Here is a 25,797-nt window from a genome sequence, read left to right on the forward strand (position 1 = left end):
CGTTTTATAGAGCAACTCAAGAGCTTTAATTTGATGTTATTAAAAACTGCGCCGTTTTAGTAACGATCGAGAAAATTTCATTATTCATACATGTTTTAAAACATTATTTAAACCCATTGTGTCAGGAGCGCAACTACATTTTGTATCGATGTCCCTCAATCGAGCTTAAATTTGTTTGTTCATTCATGAAATAATTTGTACATATAAGTTTTTTGGGAAAAGTGTTAGTGGAGTGAAAAGGTCTCCAACCTGTATTCACGTCTGGTCTAGAACCAGGGGGACCCCTGGTGTCGAAAGGCCCGGGACATTTGCCCTCCCCAATTAAATCCGGCCTGGTGAAATGGCATTTTGAACTCTAATGTCCAGGTGCTGCTAAAGTCATAATGTTACTGTAACTTTGAGTAGAATGCATCGATTTTTCTGCAATTCGGTATGCTTACTGAACCATTGTACCAGAGATGGTCGAGTTTGGCTTTTTTCAAACCCGTACCCGAATTTTGTTTTTCGGTTGAAACCCGATCCCGACCCGAAACTTTTTTTCCGACCAAACCCGAACCCGAAAATTTTATTTTTGGAAAACCCGAACCCGACCCGAACCCGAAGCTGTGAAACCCGAGCCAGACCCGAACCCGAGATTTTTTTTGAAGGTCAATTTTTTAAACCAATTTGAGACTGGGATGTTATAGAGCTATAGCCTGCTATAGCCAGCATTTTAAATGTAGGTACAAAATGGAGTTGCGCTCCTTGTGTAACAGGTTCAAATGATGGCCCAAACCTTGTTATAAAAAAATCGATTTATTTTTAAACGTTGAACTTTTTGAATACGTCCAATAAAAACTCTTGAGTTAATTTATAAAACGTATTGTTTAACTGTAGGAACTAGTTCTGACAATAAACTCCAAAAATCACCATGTTTTTGAAGAAAAATGTAAATATCTAATTATGTAACCTCGACAGCAACTTTCAAAAACCGACATTGTATATTTTATAGGATAGAATTACCATATCAATTTTCAGAGAAATCGATTAGTTATAGCTTTTTTGTCTTTTCAGCAGTTTGTACACTCACAATTTTCGAGTCTTTTTACCCCACTTTACCCTTTTCAAAAAATCTAAGATTATGCCAAACATTGTTTTATTATATTAAAAAACAAAACTTGAAGGTTTCAACACTATCTGATCGGGCTCCCAGCACCTCAATCCCTTGATAAGTATACCTAAGTCCCATTCCACCAGCTTTTCAATTACAAAAAAAAATTCTGAAAAAAATGTTCTGGACCCGCCGATAGAACATTTCAATTTTAGTAGCATATCAAAGCGGACACCTTGAGCTTTCGAACAATGAGTATAAGAGCGATACTAATTTTTTTCGGATAAGTTTCTTCTACCAGAGACACCGTGCAGATCAGTTTGTTGTTCTGTGTTGTGTGCACAACTTGGGAGGCGAAAGCTGCTTCCTGTTCTTTTCTACACGGATGTTGATAAATTGTAAAACATACCATTTTCAATTTATTTTTCAGTTTTAAAGAAAAACCCCGATTTTCCAGGCCATCAACTAAGTACAATATAACCACTGGATCCCACTGTGTGCCGGTGGAGGATTTTCAAACGAACAGCCGCTTTGTAAACGATCTTTTCCACTTTAGTCACTTTGCTACCAGCGCGCGCTAAGCAAACGCTAGTAGGGTGTCTTCTTCGACGGCGAAGTGCCACAACTCGAGACAGTTCGTGACGAGCAGGCGCCGAGTGTGGAGGTAGCTTTTCCCTCGACTTATCGGTGGGTGTTAAATTAAGGTATCCGCAGTGAGTTTGGAAAATCTTCGCTTGGATGGACAGGAGGCGCTTGTTGCCGTGGTCAAACGTGTAGTCGCCACATGCCATGCTCGAAAACGTGTAGTGCAGTCGGTGTGGGTGTAGGTCGTTGTGTAATAACGCCCTTAGTGAACACTTCAAGGGGTTGGTGAAATATAACATCACGGGTGATGAATAAATTAAGTTCTGTGTGTTTTTTTTCCCTTTAATTACGATTCCATCTACACAGCGCGAAAGCGATCGAACATATTCAAGAGTTGGAATATTAAACTTTCCCAAATGAATGCTTCATGTATCGTAATACAAAGTGACAAAGAATCATTGTTGTAACTGTTCTTCATCTTCAAAAGGAGAATAAAAACCGTTCCACTGGCAAACTGTCAATCAGCAAAACCAACAGGTTGAAGAGCGGAAAATAAGTATCTGCACTCGTAGGAGTTACAAAAAATCGTTGTAGTGAAAAGTGTGCTCCAGCTGACGACAACAAAGTGTCGACTAAAAGAGGCACAGGCGCGTGAAAGAAAAATAAACGGTTCAGAATATTGAAAACTGAAGCCTAATTGAGTGAAAAACTAGAGGATTACAAAAGAGGGCACCAACGGTTGGACTTTAGAAGTAAAACGTGCGACGTGACTTAGAACCAAAACCGCGCGAAGGAGGAAGCGAACCTCTCTCCGTGGTTCTGCTGGGACGAAAGCCCTCAGCTGGTGCTCGATACAAACGGATTTGTTCCAGAGCGGAGAAATGGTACACTTGAATGGTGGTACGATGAACGGGCGGGTTTGATTAATGGATGTTGTAAAGTGATCTCTTGGTTTTCTTGTGAAGCGGAAAATAGCGAAATTCTTAGATCGCTGCAGAACAGTTTCTGAGGCCGAACGAACTCGGGAAAAAGCCAAACTGACGGAAGAAAAATAAACCGTTCTACCGAAATGAAGCCGATGAAGAGGTAAATGCTTTGTCGTCTAGCTAATTGATTGGATGTACGGCATACGTGCGGTTTGCTACTTGATAAGCTCAGTATTTAAAGTAAGGGAAACATGCTTCGGAAAAGATAATCGATTTGAACATGAATGCGAAGGCAGGCACTCAAATAATAGAAAAGGTTTGACGCTTTTTCGTTTAAATGGTTTGAGTGTAAGATGTTTACAGTTCTGAAAGTTTGTTCATGTCGCGTTATAAGTAAACTAGTTTTTAGTTTGCAGGTAACTTTGGTCATGCTGGAGTAATAGAGGAAAATGTACAAAACGTTTCAATTTTTATGAATTCGGAGATGTGTTGAAGTAACATTTGTTCAAAAAGTTATCTATAAACCACGTAGATACATTTTGGGTGAGCTCTGCCCCCTTTCCCTTTAGACTTCAGTCTCTACAATTTTTTGGCATAGATTTTCATTAGACCCCCTTTTTCCTAATAGTTGGAGTTTTTTTTCAAGGTGGGTTATCCACGTTCTCCGTTGGTGAAGGTTTTCGGTTATTTTGGTGATTTTTTTTAATGTTTCTCTTTAAAAATTGGGGCAACCTATATGATCCAAAATATTATTTGGAGAAGTGCAAATTTAAGACACATATTCGCATTTTATGAATGAAACTTTATGGAAATTTTTAAACCAATGCGTCAAATGTTTAAGAAACTATATTGGGATATTGCTCTTTGGGTAAGTTATAAAAAAACTATGTGATTGTATGAATGCCTATGAAAATAGTTTTAAAAAACTACGTGATTGTATGAGTACCTTAAGAAATAGTTCAAAATCACGAAAAATGTTATTTTTTTATTTTTTGGAGCTAACAGTGCGAAATCGAAGATTTATACAAAAAGTAATACCTGAACCTCGAAATTTTAGTGAAACAGCTAGCGGAAAAATAACGAGACATATGTATCGGGTTAGTATGTACAGGTAATCATACGCTATCAATGCCACCCACACAATCAATATTTGCCGCGTTTACGGTACTACTAAACATAGAAATCTACTGAGACTTACTCACTTAATTATTGGTACATTTCAGAAATATTGGAAACAGGTGCCCGACTTTTGTAACTCTAAGTAGGTTTTCATGGAATTCTAGTAGAGTATCTGTTTGCAAAATTCGTTTGACGAATTTGCCTTTGAGAATCGAATGTTTTGAATTTATTATGTGCGGCAATATCGTAGAATGTACATACGTTCACAAACAAACAAATAAACAATGAAATATTAAATTATGTGAAACTATGATATTAATTCAATTTCCGTTGGTTATAAAGCAAAGATGTACCTTGCACATAGCACATTTATCGGGCGTCTTATTTACTCAATTATTTGACAGTTCAATTATTTTTTATCTCTCTATGATGTAATTGTGTGCGTCATACGTTCTAGTTAAATATTTTATATAAAAAATTACACAAACTATTTAATCAATACATGGGTTTAATCAAGTTTCCCCCGAGCATGATTTTTTGGTGCGTCAAAAACTTTATTCAGTCGCTGATGCTAGTAATGTGGTATCGATGGGTGTAAATACAATAACAAAAAAAAAACAGCATACGTTGAGTTTCTTGAGCCAATCTAGACTGAATATGAAGAAGAATCACATTTCAGATTCCTAAAACAAAACATTAATTAATTCACCTAGCGGTCAGACTCAGCCTTTCTCATTCAAACTTATTATTTGTAAAAATAGATTTACATGAATGCTTAAATCCAAAAAGGCATATTCACTCTTTGGGTTCTAAAATATTGATGTTGTAATTAAAGTATAAAATATGAAATTTGACGTAATGTTAGTGCTTCAGAATAGCGAAATATAAGGAATGACTCTTAATTTCGAACAATTTAATCACGAGCGATATCGGTAACGTTCAAATAGTACGATACCACATTTAAATCATGTTGAGGCCATATATATTGATCAAAGCAGCAATAGTGTTGAATAGTCTTTGAATTTCTTTTCTTTTATGAAGTTTGTTATTTTTAAGTTTGAGAGATGACTCGTTTGTATGACACTAGTTATGTTCAAATAAGTCGTGTAATACTTGAGATAATAGACTTTCGTTGTTTTACAAATTAAAACATAACGGTTGCTTACGTTTGATTACAATCAAATGAAAAGGGAACGTATGGGGGAGCCAAACTTTGAAACCACGTGTTCAATCATAATTGATCAGTTAACTCTTAACTATCCCGTTCATTCGATATTAATATTGTTCAAATCTGTTGTGTAGTTTCTATGATAATGAAGTTCAGTGATATTAACATTTCGATACATTACAGACGAAGTTACATTCCGATTACAGCAAAATTCAATAGGGTGTTATGAGGCAGCTAGACCTTTCATTAGATACTAATTCTGTGGAAATCGGGTCAACCATATCTGGGAAAAGTGTGTGAGCCCAAGTAGTCATCAGAATATGTTTCTTTTCATAGCTGGATTTCACATTTTTAATCATAACAGGAAAAGTAATAATTCGTTCGCAAAAAAAAATCATTAGGGTCTTATGGGGCAACAAGACCTTCCATATGACACTGATTTTATGAAAATCGGTCCAGCCATCTCGGAGAAACATGAGTGAGATTAAACAGTCTCCAGAACACGTTTCTTTCTGTAACTTCTGAACAATATGTTCAATCTTCATAAAATTCAAAAGTTGAGAATTTTTAAGTAGCCCGTTCATTTGAAACCAATTTTGTTCAAATCGGTTGTGTAGTTTCTGAGATATTGATGTTTCGTGATTTCTACATTTTGATACATAACCTCTAAACCAGAAATCAGATTACATTAAAATTCAATAGGGTCTTATAGGGCAACTAGACCTTTCATTTGCAATTAATTTCATTGAAATCGATTCAGCCATCTCTGAGAAAATCGAGTGAGATTGGGAGAGCGTTACACACACACACACATGCAGAAAATGCTCAGCTCGTCGAACTGAGTCCAGTGGTATACGACATCCGGCCCTTTTGAGCACTTTTATACCTTTAGTTTTTGCAGTGATTGCTATACCTTTCTAGGAGAAAGGCAAAAAGTGAAATGATAGAAATAAATATTAATTTCAACTTCAATCCCGAGCAAGGCCGCAAACATTGAAACAGTACAATATTAAATTTAAATGATGTTGAGGCCACATATTTTGATCGTAGCTATAGTTTTAAACAGTCTGCGGGATTCGTTTCTTTCTATAACTTTCAAACCAAATGTTTAAACATTATGAAATTCATTGTTTAAGGGTTTGAAAGCCCATTTCTTTGAATTCAACTATGTTCATAGCTTCTGAGATATAAGAGCGTTTTTTACATTCTAACGCAGCGCCAAAAATAAAAGTTTGATTACAATGAAACTCAATAGCAACCTAAGCGGCAAATAGACCCTTCATTTGACACCAAGATAGAAAGAATCGGTCAGACCATCTCTGAGAAAAGTGAGTACGAAAGAAAGGTGCACATACACACGTACACACCCACACACAAACTAATACACCTATACATGCATATATGCAGAAAATGCTCGATTCGTCGAACTGAGTTGAGTAGTATATTCGGCCATTTGGATCACTTGTCTACCTTATAATTAGCCAGTGATCGTTAGGAGAAAGTCAATACGTTTACTTTCATTATGTGATTTCACATTTTTATGAACAACGGACAAAGTTACAATCCGATTGCAATGAAATTGGGGCAACTAGAATGGGGCAACTAGACCTTTTATTTGACACTAATTTTGTGAAAATCGGTTCAGCCATCACTGAGAAAAATGAGTGAGTTTAAACAACCTCGGGATAACTTTTCTTTACATAACTTTCGAACCATATGTTCAATCATAACGAAATTCAAAAGTTAAGGCTTCTGGAGACAGCCCGATCATTTGAAACCAGTTTTATTGAAATCGGTCATATGGTTTCTGAGATATTGATGTTTCGTGATTTTTACATTTTGATACATAACCTCTAAACTAAAAATCCGATTACAATGAAATTCAATAGCAACCTATGGCGCAACTAGACCTTTCATTTGCAATTAATTTTATGAAAATCGGTCCAGCCATCTCTGAGAAAGGTGAGTGAGAAAAAAAAGTTGCACATACACACACACATACACACATACATACATACATACAGAAAATGCTCAGTTCGTCGGAAGGGGTCGAGTGGTATATGCCATTCGGCCATTGGGACCACTATTATATCATTGGTTTTTCCAGTGATTGCTATACCTTTTTAGGAGAAAGGCAAAAATGTAACATCATTTCGCATAAGACGGCTTAGCTTTTTGCCTTTCTCCTAGAAAGGTATAGCAATCACTTGCAAAACCGAAGATATAAAAGTGCTCCAAAGGACCGAATGGCATATGTCACTCGACTCAGTTCAACGAGCTGAGCATTTTCTGTATGTGTGTGTGTATGTGCAGATTTTTATTCTCACTCACTTTTCTCAGAGATGGCTGGACCGATTTTCATGAAATTAATTGCAAATGAAAGTTCTAGTTGCCCCATAAGACCCTATCAAATTTCATTGTAATCGGATTTTTAGTTTAGAGGTTATGTATCAAAATGTAAAAATCACGAAACATCATTATCTCAGAAACTACACAACCGATTCAAACAATTTTGGTATCAAATTAACGGGCCAGTTGAGGATTAACTAAAAAAAAATTAATAATTAAGCTTGTGGTTCAAAAGTTGTGAAAAGAAACATTTTCCGATGACTTTTCAAATTCATTCGTTTCCCCAAAGATAGCTGGACTAATTTCAACAATTTTAGTGTCAAATGAAAGGTTTGGTTGCCATTTCATTTATTATAATCGTAATTTTATTTCAACCGTTATGTATTAAATTTTGAAAACAACAAAAGTCTATTAAGGCTGATACAAATTTCGAATTCTTTTTATGTCTAAGGTTATCAAAGTTAGCAGAGGGGGTGGCAAAAAATAAATAACACCGAGACGAAAAAAAAAAGAAATACCTTTGATCAAAGTTTGTGTGCAAGTTATGACGTTTGTAACTTGCACTCAAAAACACGTTGAAAAATAACGCTTTATTATTATTATTATTTATTTCGCTTGCCTTTCGACGACACTCTCGCTGTCACCTGACTTGTTTGTTGCTAAATTAGGCATTTATGCTGTCGGAAAACCAATGAAATCAACAAAAAAGTTTGAGCTTTTTTTCTTCCCCTTCTAATATTCAAGATTTTTAAAGGGGGGGGGACATAAAATGAAAATAAAATTTGTAACGGCCTAACTCAAAAATTACACGACTTATTTGAACTTAACTATGTCTCTCAAACGAATAAATAACAAATTTCATAACAACTTGATACGTGGTTCAAAAGTTATGAAAAGAAACGAAATTGATTGATCAAAATTCATTGTATTATTTGAACGTTCCCGGTATTGCTCGTGATTAAAGTATTTGAAATTATGGGTCATTTTTTTATTTCGATATTTCTTTAGCACAAACATAACGTCAACTTTCACATTTTATACTTCAATTATTGCTTCAAATCAGGCTTGTAAACGGTCACCATTTTCATTTGATCTCGCTTCCTTAACGTGCGTCACAGTCGACTTTCGCTCGTAAATGTAAAACAACCATCCATCGCCGCTCAGCTCACAGAAAGAAAAGGATAGTCAAACGACACTCGCGTATCAAAGAGATGCACACTGTCAATCATTTAGCGATGTTATTACGGCCTATTTCTGTCTACTTCGTTCATTCATGTTAAGAAATATTATTACAAGATCAATGATATAAATAATTTCCAGAATAAACGCACTCAACGTGCGTAATTCTCATTTCTAGAAAAAATGTCAAAATACGTTTGAGGAAAATAACGTCATGATGGCGATACTCATTTGACATGTTTGTTTAAGAATGTATTCAGACAGTGAGCCTTGGTAGCGTCAGAGGAAGAAGAAGACGATTATCGCAGTGAAAAGTGGTTCTACCGTGACCATTTCGAAGCCTGCTTCAAATACAACATCGATGTTCTAGGACCCAAAGAGTGAATATTTATTGGATTGAATTTGGTAATTTAAGGTTGTTTTCCAGAAACCATAAGTCGCAAAATCGGATTTCAAAATGAAGTATGGAGTTGATTTCCGGCCTCTAAGCATTATCCCGGTTCCTGAAAAACTCACATTGGGTAATGAAACTGGAAGCTACCATCCACAAATTTAAAATGGCGTCTGAAGTTGATTTTTGGCCTCTGGGTATCATACTGTTCCACAAATTCTCATATTGAAAGATATTTGGTCCTTTTAGGTTGTTGTTCATCAGGGAAAATTTTCCTACTATAAGAAGTTGAATCTAAAATGATATATAATCTAGTCCGGCCTATATATGAGTACAGTGACGTTTCCATCGAACCAAAAAAATCGCATCATATATTTAAAACATATTCATTTCATGTTACTGTTGTGACCAGAAGGGGGCAAGCAGAGGCAGCCGTGCAATCGTTAGTAAGTTTCCTCCTCACCTTCCATTTATGCTCATCGTGTGTTACACTGTTGATCTCCCAGATGGTCACGAGGTACGATGCTGGCCTAACAAGCCAGTCGTCGTAGGTTCGAGTCTTGGCTCGGGAGAGACTGTTAGTGTCAGAAAGATCGTAGCGCTAGCCCCGCATTGTCCTGTACACTAAACAGTCGGCTGCGAAGTCTGTGTATAAATAAACAGAGATCATATTCCGAATCGGAATGTAGCACCAAGGCTTTGCTTTGCTTTTTGTGTTACACTGCCTCACTTTTCTTACAGAACAAAATTTCCGACTTTAATGTTAGGAAGCAGGCATGACGTAGCTTTATTAGGTTTTTTGCTCCCTTCCTCACTTATCGTAGCATTTCGTCACAAAGTCAGACACCTCTATAGATAATTACGTTGCTTTATAACAACCCCCCCCCCCCCATGCCTACGTGATTTTATTGGATTTATATTTTTGCTGAATATTGTAAAACGCTATATTTAGAAAAAAAAAGTTATTTGATAAAGTCAGAATTTTCATGCAAAAGATTTTTTTCATTGAAACAATCGAAAAGACTCTATTAGACAAATGATTTTATATTCTTTTGGAAGTAGAACAGACATGCTTTCAGAAAATCATAAAGTTATCTGCGTATTTTTGCGTACGGCTGAGTAATTTGAAGTTAAACTAACCCTTGAGAAACCGTTAAAGGTTGAATAACTTTTTTATTTTGAACCATAGCTAGATCAAATGTTCAGCAAAAAGGTGTATTTCTGTTTGGTTAATAATTTTGCATAAGGTATAAAATATGTAGAAAATCCAGGAAAAAAGTTATATTTAAAATTATGATTTGGGTGAACTTTGCATATAAAACTTTTTATATCTTTTTTAACATAAGAGATAGAAATCCGACTCCTTCGACAAAGTTGCTAGTGAAACCATTTGCCACAACTTTTCTGAAGACACTAGCTATCTATCTCACTGTCCTGAAAAAATAAATTTTCCCTTTCACTTCTAGGTGAATTGATCACTAAATCGTACATTTTAAAAGAAGCACAATAAAAAACATAAAAACTTTTCCGAATAAAGTATATCACTAAAATCAAATTTGAAGACGCTATTAATTTTTCGCACGAAATCAGCAAAATAAAACACTGTGCAATGCCTCTTTCTCAATTTTTATGCCTCTCTCTCTTTCTCCATTACTCTCTTTCTTTTGTCTCTTTTTCTCCATTTTTCTTTTCCTCTTTCTTTCTGTTTTTTTCTCTTTCTATGGGTGATGGACAAATGAAAATCTGTTTCTTAGATATATCTGAACCAATGTGAACGGTAATTTTAGTTCTAATGAAATCATGTTTCATAGACTAATTTTGTTATATTTTTCTATTTACTTGAAGGTTATGCATAGAGAAGTGATTCAAACGTACCGTAGGATGGGGAGAAATTTATCACCTGAAAATTCATGATAAAAAGTACATGAGAAGATACTGATATCAAATTATAAGATAATGTTCACGTGTCCTCGAATACAACCTTTTCGAAATTCACGCACATATCACAGTTAAACCTTGAACGCCCGGGGCAATTTGATATATATTTGTAAAATTTCTTTAGGTTTGTCAAAGTACAATCAAATTTGGTGGAACAAGTTTCAAAGATCAAAACACACGAGCAGTCCTAATGAAAATGCGCAAAATTTTAGCACACTTAAATCTGGAATTTTTAGAGGCTTTTTTACCCCACAACAAACACGCTCAGAGAGAAATGAGAGCATGTATATGAAAGCTCTCTCTCTCTCCTCTTCATTTCAGTATTTATGGCGTCGAAACAAGGAGTATTCCGTAAGCGCATTGTACAGTTCGCTATGAACTGTACAATAATTTTGACGAGGGAACGGTAAACCATTTAAAAAGCGGAAATCTTCCGGCTTCGACTGTGTATGATTTCCTGCAAACCTCATCTAGAATCCGGGAATCCAGGAAGGTAGTGGATGACCGGCGAGAGTAGTGAACAGAAAAGCGCTTTTTCATTTTTGTCAAAATCATGATTCCATTTCTTCCAAAACACCATACCGATGAATAGTACATGTTTTGAGCAGAAAAAATATCATATCAATGCGTCAAAAAACACAAACGTTTCTGAACGACCAATCGACTCCATTTGTACCCCAAATACGCAACCCAACGAATCTACCTCAGTGTCGTCCCATCGAAGATTGCTTTGGGGTTTGAGTTCCTTTGGTGCAAAAATAACTGGAGAACAACGAATCGCAAACAGTTGATTGATAGATTCAAGGGATGCACTCGAAAAATCGACGTGAAGGCCGTACAACGCTCTTGTTCCGGCATCCTGACAGAGCTTCGTCGGAAGGCCGGTAATGAACCGCGATGCGAGACAGGACATAACACTAATTATTCTTACAAAACATAAAAAGGAGTAAATTTACCTTTTTCGTCGACCGGTTTCGGGCTACGATCTTGCCCATCAGCTGGACGATGTCCGGTTGGCAAGAGAAAATTAATATAGTGCCGGTAATGAACCTTTCTCAAATGTACAATATTTTAGTTTGTTCATAATGAATGTATATTCATAAGAAATAAATCAGTTCATCCACCTTTTTTATAGCAGTGAAAATAAATTTCAAATCTTTAATAGTCACCCGTTAGCAATATCAGTAGGCATTGCATTCATGAAAAACTTTTGGCGAAAATAGCAGAAAATACCGCATTCACGCGAAACTTTTGGTGCAGTGAAGAACCAACATTTTTTTTTTTTTGAAGTAATTTATAGGAACCCTTCCAGCTGGTCTCGAGGTACGAGGCTGGCCTAACAAGTTAGCTGTCGTAGGTTCGAATTTCTACTAGGGAGAGACTGTTAGTGTCAGCCCTGCAAATGTCCGATTCGGAATGTGTAGCCCCAAGGTTTTGCTTTTTATAGAAATTTTAACTTTAGAGGCAGTCATTCAGCCAGGGCTAACATCTCTGTTTAAGTTTGCAACGAACCTCAATTTAAAACTATATAAATGCATTTCTACGTTGCAAATGTTCTCATTTAGTACCTCCATGCTGACTCGCAAGGTTGTACACTCCCAAGTAACACACAAAACATGTTAGAAAATAATTCACAATGACAGTAGTCATAAAAGAGTGCTACAAGCGCAATTAAAAACTTGTGTTGTTATATTCTTGTTCTCACGATGTTATTTCATAGCATAAGTGTACTTTATAAACCAATGAATATAAACGGCCGGTGCTTGTGTTTATGATGTTATCAATACAATACAGAAAACAACTTAGAATTCTACATTTGAGAGAAGTTGTTTTTCACACTTCAAAAACATGCTCGTTTTTTTCTGGTCTCGGAGATGTTTTTCAATAATATGAGTTCAAGAAACAATAACTATGACATAAATGGCACTTGTCTTAAAGTTGTCTTACAGATGTTTGCACTATCAGAAAAACTATATATAAAATGCCCAGCCGGGGCAGCCGCACCACTTTAATATTTACCTACCTAATAAATATACTACGTACCTGTAAAATGCCTTTCCTATGGTTGGTCTGAGCAGCCAACGTGAAATTACTTGATCAAATTGTTATTGAAATTATCTAAACGACTTCAATAAAATTATTCGAGGTCGGTCAAAATGCGCCATGAAAAGATAAACAAAACGCTTTCAGTGCAACCAATTTCATTCCAATTTTTGTTACCTTAAATCTGACAACGTTGTATAGTTTTGTTATATTTCATGTCTAGATAACGTTGAAACTATGCGAAAACAATTTGAATATTCAAGCGACAGATACAATTAATTTTGAAAGGTTGAACATTACTTTTTATCAACAATTTATAATTATTTGAAAGTGTCACTGACAAAAGCGATTATCGATCTAGTTGCACTACGCATAACAACACATTTGCGCATGCGCTGAATTAATGTTGTCATAGCAACACATTTGCGCATACGCCTTGTTATGGCGAATTTTGACCCACGAATGCGCAAATTTCTTTATTCCACTGGGTCAGTGCAGATCTACCCAGGAAAAAAGGAACCATTGCGATTTTCTATACACGTAAGAAAGAGATGTCAGATAGTTGTTTACGAACTATGCCCATGCAGTGGTGGGCTAAATTGACTCTACGCAATTAAATGAATCAGCGAACATTTTGCACCGATTTTTCACTGAATGACAAATAGAGAACCATATCCATATCCAATGAATGGCGCATGATTTTTTCAGAAGTGAAACGCAATGTTTCACCATGAAATTTAACGCGCACGTAGAACTTTGTATTAAAAGCATCAAATGGTTGATCTAATGGTTGAAACGCCATAGTCACTCTTTTTTTTCTTTATTGATTGTTTTATGCTTGCGTCAACGATGTTTTGATTAGTTAGCAATTACAACTCGAAAAAATCTATTTTCAACGTATTTTTACCGTATTGGTACTCGAGATGTATTTTGCATCTTCAGTTTAACAAGTTGGCTTGCTTTCATGAAGTTATATAATACAGTACCAGTACTTGTTCTAGTAACGTTTATTTTTTGCGCTTTTCTGGTAATAGAGACGTCATGGAAAAGGTAATGTCAATTGAAATCCATAACTGAAGGTTGTATGAGAGGAGTTATCTCAACTGTTCCATAACAACGTGTGTTACCTGGGCTGTCTTGGTAGAAAATATTATTTATCGTCCTTTGTAGTGAAGATTTGGTCTGTGATGCCCTCACGGTGCAAAAGCAGACATCTCATCGGTAGTACAATTCCGTACAACTGTAAACGAGCATTGATGAAATAAAGCGTATATTAGATAGAGTTCAGGTTTTGATTTTAGGCAAAACAGTTAATTATTTTAATATATTATTAGGTAGGCTGCCGAAATGTTTCCGAACAAAACGCGTTCTCGAAAAATAAAACAAGCGTGTCGTCCTTAAAAATTAAAATGTAGGTCAATTAAAACATAACACGACAAATCTAGATAAACATTTCAAATGGTCCTATCTGCTTTTATCGTTTTTCCGGTGCGTCCTTTCATTTTGGTAATGGCTTAACTTTAGTGACTCTCCCAAGCGTGGTTTTCGTTCAGAAGGTTAGAGGGATCCCTCCGCCATCAACTGGTGCAAATAACTTGTCATAAAAGGTGTTAAATATGTTGTGGTGATTGAATGAAAGTGATCGATCAAAAAATTGATCAAAGCAGATAGGACTTTTTTAAATGTTTCTCTAGAAATAGCTTTTTCTCAATCTCCCACCCCCTCGTAAGTAATTATTTACATAATTCTCTTTAAACTATGTTCGGATACAGAATCCGTATATCCGGATACCCGACTATCCGAAAATCCGGATATCCTGTCGAATAATATCCGGATATCCGGTTGATCCGGACTTTGAATATTTGTCGGATATTCTATGCCGGATATCCGGATAGTCCCAGCACTAATTTCTAGGCACCGCTTAACTGGGTTGTCCTATATAGAAACAGAATACAGGCCAAACAAAAACCATCAATCTAATTATGATTTAAAAACAGGTTGTACTAGTTGTCACTAGAAAAAATATAGGTACCTATTCACAATTACACCTTCCCTCTCGATGATAAGTCATGAAGAAAACCACCCACCGCGAAACAGTCTACTTTTTACAACAATTTGTTATTTTCTTGGTCGGAGGCTCATCCATCCGGAGAGTCTCTACTGTCAAAATCAGCGCACTATCACCGCTCGGTGCTCGCGGCGAAAGATTGACCCGCTGCAAAACATTCAGTGTCTATCGCATAATTCAAGACTAGAAAAAAAATAATAACACAAATCACAGCCGTGATAATTCGTCACACCGCAAAAGCTTCTTGGTAGGGCACGTTCGGTACGACACGGTCGGCAATGGTATGCGGCCCACAACTCCCCTGGCACTAGCTCAACAGTTCACCGTGTCAGCAAAGCAAAGCAGCCACAATTTTGATTCGTTCTAGATACGAAACCAGGTGGGAGGCTCGAATTTTACCACCTCACCTCACTGAGGGAACTAACAACAGTAGCATCGTACCGTACAAGCTGTATTCGGGAAACTAACGGAGTCATTCATTTCCAGGAGCAGCGTAGTAGAACAACGCGCACAGCATAAGCAAATCGTGGAGGGCCGAATAGATGGTAATGCGCGCAGAGCTTAGCTTAGCTTACATTAGTTTCTCAGTTATTCTATTTTATATTTGCGTCTGAGTAAAGCTGAAAAAGGTCATAAAAATTCAACTGATGGAGGGAGCGACGAACAGCACAGAACCAAATTTGTACTAAATAGCATATTATAGGTTTGACAACTGTCATATAATTTAGATTCCGATTGTAGGATCAATTTTAAACAAAATAAAAAAGTGTTAATAAGTTAAACGACTATATTCGAAGCTGGGATAAAAATCTTTTCGTGCTTAGATGTGCACAATCTATCTATACTCACGTGCCCTGCATAAAAAATGCATAAATTGTTTTTTTTTATGCTTACGTGGTGTGTTAAACTAATAGATAGATTTGCTCGATTTTTGACAGTATTGAAACATTTTATAATGAATATTTCGAAGAATTAATATTTCTATTTTAATTCTTCCAAATATCGAAATAATTAGAGTAAAAATATTCCCAAAAAAAGTTCTAGTTTGGTTACAAACATCTTGAAATATAGATTTTCCTATTTCATTATCAACCACTTTTTTTTCATTTTATCGAAAACTTAGTGAGAAATCAGGGAACCAAAAAATAAAGCAGCAATTTTGCATCGGAATTGTTGTGTTCTACTGCTATGGTAAATTCACCGCCTAAAAATGACTGTGCTATAACTCAACTTAAACATTGGTACCCCTCGAATTGTTGTAAAAATATGTTTTGGAACGTTTTAGTTGTTAGTCTATGTTCCATAGCGGGCAAAGCAAAGCCTTGGTGCTACGTTCCGATTCGGAATTTGACCTTCTGTTTGTTATACACAGACTTCGCAGCCAACTGTTTAGTGTACAGGACAATTGCGGAGCTGGCGCTACGATCCTACTGACACTAACAGTCTCTCCCGAGCTAAGACTCGAACGTGGCTTTTTAGGCAAGCATCGTACCTCGAGACCATCTGGGAGATCCATAGTTCTTCAAAATAAATGATCTGTGCGTTTCGAACATACATCATAACTAGTTTCTATCAATACATTTTAGAAATTCATCTCCATCATATAATCGTAAACAAAAAATGTGGTGATTTTGCAAAATAACAATGTAATTTATATCATGCAACTTTTGCCTGTAGTAACGAGTTAAGTAACGATTGTTCTTGATTTTAAGATCGATAACCGCATCAAGGTTAATCCGCATTGTTGATGATGATGATGATGGTCCCACCTCATACCCCTACATCGGTTTGAGCTGGTCGATTTATCTAAGTAATATATTATATAGAGTCATACAATGTAACCAGTTGACAAATTAATAACGGACTGGTTATTAATACAGACATAGTAACCCTTCAATAGAATACCAATAATTTGAAAATAAATTAAAAAAAAAACGAATTTCCAATAACATTGATCCAAGGCTCATCCAGAACGTTTCCAACCCGAAAATTATCTGGACTTGGTTAGGAATTGAACCTAACATTTAGGAGCGTTAACTAATCAGAATTGGTTCTGGATAACGATCCAGAACTACGAGAGAGATCCTATGTTTCTATAATTCTCGATAACGAGCTCTACAGTCCACAGGCAAACCCAAGCCTTTTCAGTTTTTTCTCCCAACCCTTTGTACTAAATCGTAAAAACAGATAAATGTAGAAAATGAAAATAACAGCATATATACTATTACAAACCAAAAAGCAACTTATCAACCCGACATGCTTTTTGTTTCAATTTCAGGGATTGAAACCTGATGTATTCAATATCCAGATTGTCTATGTCAGTCTTCGCGCGCGTGGCTCAAACATGTGTAGCCGACTCTCTTTTTTAACTCTACTATTTAATACTATATAACTATATTCAAACAAAAATCCATCATCATCAGTAAACATAATAACCTTATGTACCCAATAAATAGAAAAAAAAATATTTAAATTTTACAATCTTCGTCATTAATTTACAAAAAAATCTATATAATCTGTCTACAAAACAGACTTTATGTGTGAAATACAAAGCCTCCTAAACTCCGCCATTGTTGCTGAACGTTTAACCTGTCTTGGCATCGAATTGAAAAAGTTAATTCCTTTGTACAACAGAGAGTTCTGTGATCTTCCGATTAAAAAATGTGGTGTTCTAGCATCAACCGCGTTTCTAGTGTTGTACCTATGAAAATCACTTCCTCTATCAATCCGATCACACAAATAGCGAGGCAGCATGTTATTTAAAATTTTATATAGAAACACCATTGTCAAAAAATAAACTCTTTGCTTCACAGAAAGCCATTGCAATGCGTCCAGCTTATGCAAGCATAAAACTAATCGGATCAACTGCATGGTAAGTAAAGTAGCACACCGTAGTTCCTCCCGCGCCATACAAAAAAAACTAGATCACTTGGGTCGAGAAAATTATGCTAGCGAAGGTGTAAATCACTGGCTTCGGTCGGTCGCGTCAAGCCGGAAGGTACACCGGGCACTTTCGATGATTACTGGGACGTTGATTCCGTCTGCGAATGAACTAACGACTGCGCTGTTGAACCGTGGAGGATCATTCTGGTGGATGACAACTCGATCAAGCGTACTACGGTCCTCGTTCTGGCCACGCGCGACCGCTGAACCGGAAGCGGGGTTTGCTGTTTGGGTTATTATATCGGTGTTCCGGTTCGCTCGTTTATGATGTTTTTCAATGATTACGATCGTTTGAAATTATTCTAACAATCCGGTAGCTAAGCCAATTTTGCCTTTAATTATCGCAATGATTGCGTTTCGTATCCGCTCGTAAAATACGGAATGCAGTTGTAGGCACTAATTATTGTAACTGGGTGTGAAGTGTGTTTCATTGATCTCGAGGTTACGAGATCATTTTTCATGTCACGTTATTTTTTTCCAGTAATTTCAACTTCATTCACATGTTTTACTTAAGATAATAATCTATATAGTTTTAGTAATCAAACCGTCGTTTTGAGAACTTTTGAGTGATTTTTTGTCGCTAATTACACAAAAATCCTATATCCGTCTTTCGCTAAACAAACATCTTGTTGTACAGCAAATCACAAGTTAGCAAATCTTTTCGGATAATGAAATCAGCACTAGTTGGCAATGTTGAACTGCTCTATTATTCCACATGCACATCCGATTCAGATTTTGCATTTTCTTATCCATAGCGCACCGAAATCAGACCCATAACTTTGAAATCTTGAATAATATCCGGCCACTAGCTCTGAACTATGAATGACCACACGATAGCGCCAATGCTCGAGGTTTTTGGCTGTCTGGTGCGAAATAAAGCTGTTGCAACGTGCGCTTATCCATCTGAGGCCGATCCATGCATGGCTATCCGTTGCAGTGCAGGTCATTCCTCATGTCAAATGGGTTCGCATTATAGGCCTGAGACAAACAAGAAAAGTCGGCAAGAGAGAGAAGAAAAAGAAATAAAAACTTCCTTCGACTCGCGGTGAAAAACTACGAAACTTCAGCACAGAGAATGAAAAATCTAATAACAACAAATATTTCTCATTGTTTCAGGTTACGTCACGTTGGGTGGTGTGCTTTCATCATAGTGGCGGCACAGGTGAGTTATTAGTCCAGACCGGCTATCTGCCAGGTCTGTCCGTATATCTGCCGGCATACAGTCCGAGATCACATTCTGCTGCTTACCTACGGATGTTCAATGAGATAGAGTATAGTGCGGGTGCAAACCGAGCATGAAAATTAGAGCATCTTGAATTGCCATTCAAAGAATGACGCATACGCAGGTTTAACATACGTCTATGATTGATTAATACTTGCTCGAGGTTGTTTTTATTTCAACCTGAACGTAATTTTTCTTCCATTGTTCGAATCAACTATGCGGTATGATTTATTTTTAAACTAGGTATGTTGAATTTGAAGGCATACAAGCGTAATTGCATTTTTTGTTTTCATTAGAAGAGGTTATGTTTGTTAGTGTTATTTTGATATTTTTTTTTATCTCATCCATCGTCACAATAATCTCGTATCTATACATCAAATTGTCATGAACTTTCAGGATAACATTTTGTATTGCTCCAACTCTTCTTTATCGAAAACAGTTTTAACCACACACCAATTGAATTTCTTATGATTGTGACAGCTTTAGGTAAACCTAAGCTTTTTTAAACAGATAATTTAAACTTTTATTTTTAACAGATTTCATGTCTAACTTGATTTCAAAATAATTGACTTGCTTGTGAGCTAAGTCGTTGGACACTGAAAAATAATGCCGCAATATTTTCTAACATTCTTCATCGAAGAAGCGATGTATGTGTGGAATTCATTCAGTTCATGTAAAAGACATTCCCATAGTTTTGTTGCATCTAAGTGAACTTTAAAATAACTGATTTCATTGTGTTCTAATGATTCAGAATGATTCAGTCTTCTTCTGTTGGTGAATCAGGGGTTGAAACGATCGGCAGAGTTTCATGGAGAACTTGCATGCGAGTAAGAATATTGAAAGTAACATGTTGAGTCGAAGAACAAATTTGCAGCAACTAATGAACGATTCCAGGCAGGGATGCCACATATACAGATTAATCTTTATTTTACAGATTTTTGGGCCGAAGTAACGTTACAGAATCTGCATGCAGCGGCGTCTATTTTAATCAGTCGAAGAAAACAGGCCTTAAACTCCTGAATTTTGATCAATATCGACAATTTCAATGATGGAAACGAAAACTTTGCTGTCTTACGAATATAAGAAATACCGTAAATCAAAAAGAAATCACACAGAAATCACCATTTGAAACAAATCGACCTATATTGCAGCTATTCAGGAGCCACTTCGGGTGCTGAAAAAAAAAACGCCTGCAAAACGGATGGAAACTGCTTAAAATAGGTTCGGGGCTAATGGACTAGCGTACCTCGCTTGGTAACTTTATTTGATTATTTTTAAAGTTTGCTAACATAGTTTTGCAATCTGAAAACAAGTTGTGAGAGAGAAAAACCTAGAGAACAGATACTTCTGTTTGAATTTCACAAAACACCTGCCTGTCTGTTTGATCCATATAGGCTTGAAAACTACCGAACCGATCGACGTGAAAATTTGTATGTAGGGATTTTAGATGCCGATAAAGGTTCCTATGATAGTTTGAGACCCCTCCCTCTTCTGGAAGGGAGGGGTCCCATACAAATGAAACATAAATTTCTTCACAACTCAAGAACAAACCAAGCAAATGAAACCGATTTTGGCATGTGGATGTTTTAAGGGGTAAAAAATATGTCCATAATAGTTGGACGCCCCTCCCTTTTCTGGAAGGGAGGGGTTCCTTACAAATGAAACACAAATTTCTGCACATCTCGAGAACTAATCAACTAAAGGGAACCAAATTTGGCAGGTAAATTTTTTAAGTGGTTAAAAATGTGTCCATAATAATTTGACACCCCTCCTTCCTTTTGAAGGGCGGGTGCCATACAAGTAAAACACAAATTTCTGCGTATCTCGAAAACTAACCGAGAAAATGGAACCAAATTTAGCATGTGAATGTTTTTGGAGGTAACAAATATGTGCATAATGGTTTAATACCCCTCCATTTCCTGGAAGGGAGGGGTTGACACAAATTGCTGTACATCTCGAGAGTTAACCAACGAAATGAAACCAAATTTGGCAGGTAAATGTTTTAAGAAGTTACAAATATGTGCATAATGGTTTGACACCCCTCCCTCTTCTATAAGTGAGGGGTCCTATACGAATGAAACGCAAATTTCGCACAGCTCAATAACCAATCAAGAAAATACAAATCTGTCCATAGTGGTGCACAAATTTCTGCACATCTCGCGAGCTAATCAACTAAATGGAACCATATTTGGCAGGTGAATGTTTTAGTGGTAACAAATTTGTTCCATAATCGACCTCAGGCAACATTTTTTTCTAAAAAACAGCTGAAAATGACTAAATACCTCCCAATACGAGTGTTGCTTTAACCAGTATGACGTTCAATCCAGAAATTGTCTCCAAATGCCATTATGTAATCCGAAATGGCAACTTCCGGTTTCGGAAAAACAGCGGAAAACGACCAAATACCACCCAATATGGGTATTTCCGAAATCGGAATGAAGCACTGGAACTACAAATCGACCTCAGACAACATTTTGAATTGTAAGATTGCAACTTCCAGTTTCTGAAAAACAGCCTGAAATGGACGATTCCCATTAAATATGAGTATCTGCGGTACCAGAAAGATGCACAGAAGCTAAAAATTGATCACAGACACAATCGTGAATTTTAAGATGGTGGCTTCCGATGTCTGGCAAACATCCGGAAATGACCAAATAGCATGCAATATGAATGTTTTCGGAACCAGAATAACTCCCAGATGATAGAAATTGATTTCAAAGGCAATTTTAAAGTCCAAAATCACGACTTTCGGTTTCTGAAAAACAGCCCAAAGTGACCAAATACCACCCAACATGAGTATCTCCGGAGCCAGAATGTTGCAAGAAGCTAAAAATTGACCTCAGACACCATCATGAGTTGCAGGATGGCAACTTCTGGTTTCTGGTTGGAGAAACACCCATATTGGGTGTTATTCGATCATTTTCGGCTGTTTCCCAAGAACCGGAGGTCGCCAACCTAGAATCCAAAATTGAGTCTGTGGTCGATTTCAGCTGCTGTGTATCATTCTAGATCCAGAGATACTCATGTTAGACGGAAATCGGCCATTTTTGGCAGAAAAAACAGCCAAAAATGGCCGAGTTTAAGTAGTCTTCGGAATATGTTCCTTTTCATAACTGAATTTCACATTTTTGAACATAACAGGTAAAGTAACAGTCCGATTACAAAACAAATCAATAGGGTCTCATGGGGCAACTGGACCTTCCATTTGACATTGATTTTATGAAGATCGGTCCAGCCATCTCTGAGAAACATGAGTGAGATTGAACAGCCTTAGAACACGTTTCTTTTCATAACTTTTGAAAAATATGTCCAATCTTTATGAAATTCAAAAGTTAAGGGTTTTCAGGTAGCCCGTTTATTTGAAACCAATTTTGTTCAAATCGGTTGTGTAGTTTTCGAGATAATGATGTTTCATGATTTTTACATTTCGATACATAACCTCTAAACTAAAAATCCGATTATAATGAAATTTAATAGGGTCTTATGGGGCAACTAGACCTTTCATTTGCAATTAATTTCATGAAAATCGGTCCAGCCATCTCTGAGAAAAGTGAGTGAGAATAAAAATCTGCACATACACACACATACATACAGAAAATGCTCAGCTCGTCGAGCTGAGTCGAGTGATATATGCCATTCGGCCCTTTGCAAGTGATTGCTATACCTTTCTAGGAGAAAGGCAAAAAGTTGTAGAAAATTATCCATTTTTGAGCATTGCTTAAATGCCTTGTTTCAAGCAGCGATAAAGGAATCAAAAGCCTTCAGGGGGTATGCGAAAGGAAAATCAGTAATGACGAAAAAAGCATTTTGTATATAATACTTCATTTGTTGTTCAAACTTGCTCTTAAAACATGACTGTAGCATTCAAACAAATCATAATTTAATTTGAAACCTAAACTAGACTACTACAACATGATCTACCACTGCTCTCTCCCAATCTGCGGGAACATTCCAAGCCAGGGGGTACGATTGATCTGGAAAATATCGCCAAGGAATACGCGAACAAAAAAGGGTTGAGAACCACTGATGTAGAGGAACACTTCTTGAGCGCAATATTTGCTTCGAAGTTGCAATTATTGGTGAAATGTGAAGGCCTGTTTAGTATCATGATCGGACCAGCTCACTTCTTATACTTCACCGCTTCACTTTACGTGTGTTTGATATAATGATGGATTTCACCACAAATTATGGAGAAGTTTCTGTTAAAAAAGTTTTGTCGTGGGACTACGTCTTTGTTTTCTATACTGGCATGCATTCTGTAAAATTGGAAATGAAACTGGCAAATGTTGCGTCAGATTTCAAATGATAGTAACAGTGTAACCGCATGATGGATAACAATAACCAATATGTTGGTGGATAGATAAAATGTTGAACAATTTTGTAATACGCAAGTAATCATTATTTTTTCATTGCAAAGCGGTAAAAATCGATAAAAAGTGTCAAAGACAAATTTACGCGAAAAATGAACTAATCACATGCGAGTATTCTTAGCACAGACGACATGAATAGACACCAACCATTCCCTGTGATATTCTCTGTATCAATATCCAAAAAAAATTAACAGAGTCTCCCCGTCCCAATAGGTCAACTTATCTTTGCTTCTATCACATCTGTTCAACTGAAGAACCAAAAATGAGACAGAATCTCTTTATTTTAAGTATCGACATCTAGCAGTAGAAAGCCTATAGAAAAGAGAGACGCCATGACACTCACTTCCATTAAGCTCACACCAAAACGGCTGGAAGGCCTTTAAAGTTTCGAAAGTTTTGACACAAAGTATTGCAATCAAGTTGCGATGAAAAAAGGGACTTGCTAGTTTACGTAACAACTTGTGTGCAAGTACAATTTAAAAAAAAAAGAATTGTTAATGTTTTTCGAACCCCAGCTCTCGAGGTACGATGCTGGCCTAACAAGCCATTCATCGTAGGTTCGAGTCTTGACTCGGGAGAGACTGTTAGTGTTAGTAGGATCGCAGCGCTAGCCCCACAATTGTCCTGTACACTCAACGGTTAGCTGCGAAGTCTGTGTATAGTAAACAGAAGGTCAAGTTCCGAATCGGAATGTGACTCTAACACATATTAAATTTAAACATGTTTGATATACGCTTTACTGCCATACGGTTTAATTCGTGTTACGTGAGATGTGTTTGGGTCCCTAAACATATAATATTGAAAAAGTCACGCAAAATAACATCGCAGAGCTTATTTTGGCGGGGGAACCCGCCGTTTTGGTGTGACAGTTACCATAACGGTGAGTTCTACGTCTTCTCTCTATCCTATAGGCTAACTATCTAGCAGTGGAGAGAATGCATTTTACACTCGAAATTTCATCACGCTTATATTCCATTCATTCAACAAAAGGACCGTATGAGCTCTCGCCGCTTTTTCGTCGAGAGAATCCTTTGTTCTCCCCGGTGCTGGTATAGCGAGGGTGCCTTTTCATGATAAACGTACAGTGCCACCCGCATACGTGCAACGGTTTTTAAGTAGATATATTTTTAATGAATTTCATTGTTGCCCAAGTTGAAAACTGAATATCTTGACTAACGACAATTATTTTTTTAGTTGTACCTAATGTCGTAAGCAGTGCTGGTACAGCGCGTCTGATATGCATTTCTAGCAATGTTAGGTAAAAAAAAACGGTACGAGAAAAAAATATTGTCGTTGATCGAGAAATTCGGTTTCCAAGTCCAACGAAAATATTCAAGTAAATCAACTAACAGGTTAAAAAAGTTTCAACAGTCGTGAGGTGTACGATCCAAGAAAATTTGTTAGACAATGTTTGAATGATTGAAAGATTTTTAGTTTAATTTGTTCTATTGACGTTGATTGTGAATTGTTACTGAATTTCCACTTCAAAGATCTCTTGAATGCGGTCCTGTGTGAAGTGCGGTCGGTCCTGTGAACTTGATTTTGATAGATTCAACTATTCAAGATCACCTTTTTGCCTGGTTATTAAAGCAAAAAAAAAATAGTTTTTTGGTGCATGTTCAAACTATTGGAGCGAACTGTTCGAACGATGCACTGTAAAATCAATGTAGGATGGAACAGCTAAAAATGAATGCGAAAGCTTGGGCACCAATTTGCTGCAGAGCTTTGTTCGAAGTTGCATATCTGTTCTGTGCTTCTATGAACCAAGAATAATTTGATGTCTTGAAGGTAAAGGTTTTCCGAAAAGTTTGAAACAACCCCTTTTCTTGAACAATTTCTAAGCCTGCTGTTAGAGCGTAAGAGAAACTGATGTCTTGACAGAAAACATGCTGGCAAAAGCAACAGTACCGTAGAGTATATGTGGAGCAGAGCACCGGTAGTTTCTCGTCGTCTATCATTGCAGCGGGCATGACTTTCATTCGCATGCAATCAAAACTGCAATGCTGCTACTGATGGTGATTGAAAGTTTGTCTCGTGAATATGATTACCATAAAAGCCATAAATTACTCAACAAGAATTGAACATTTTTGGCAACGTTTATAAATTATTTCATTTTAATTTTTATTTTTTATCTTCGACATTTATACTTAAGAGTGCCCATTTCGAAATGTTAAGAACAATTTAAGGCAATTAAATTGTCTATCTTAAAAAAAACTTGAATTTAAATAAATCAGAAATAAAATGACTGATGCTTATGATACATTTTTTGGTCCGATCATGATACAAATTCTATGATCAGAAAATAACGATATATTTGAACAAATTCAATTCGGATTTGCTGCAACATGTTGTTTCTGTAAACTAGACAAATAGATTGTTCCGATGAACGTATTTTGATATATGATT

At 36.6% G+C, this 25,797-nt stretch overlaps 1 protein-coding gene across 2 annotated transcripts in view; it reads left to right on the plus strand.

The window, feature by feature from the left end:
- Positions 1-1,713: 1,713 nt before the first annotated feature.
- Positions 1,714-25,797, plus strand: part of LOC129721701 (uncharacterized) — a 42,468-nt gene continuing 18,384 nt past the window's right edge. The window contains exons 1-2 of one of the 2 annotated variants that reach the window (XM_055674586.1): positions 1,714-2,761; positions 18,916-18,961. In XM_055674586.1, coding sequence (XP_055530561.1) covers positions 2,745-2,761; positions 18,916-18,961 — 63 coding nt within the window. In that variant the 5' untranslated portion in view covers positions 1,714-2,744. The remainder of the gene's footprint in view (positions 2,762-18,915; positions 18,962-25,797) is intronic. The other variant, XM_055674587.1, reaches the window with a different exon arrangement.

Source organism: Wyeomyia smithii, chromosome 2 (genome assembly GCF_029784165.1).
Source record: "Wyeomyia smithii strain HCP4-BCI-WySm-NY-G18 chromosome 2, ASM2978416v1, whole genome shotgun sequence".
NCBI lineage: Eukaryota > Metazoa > Arthropoda > Insecta > Diptera > Culicidae > Wyeomyia > Wyeomyia smithii.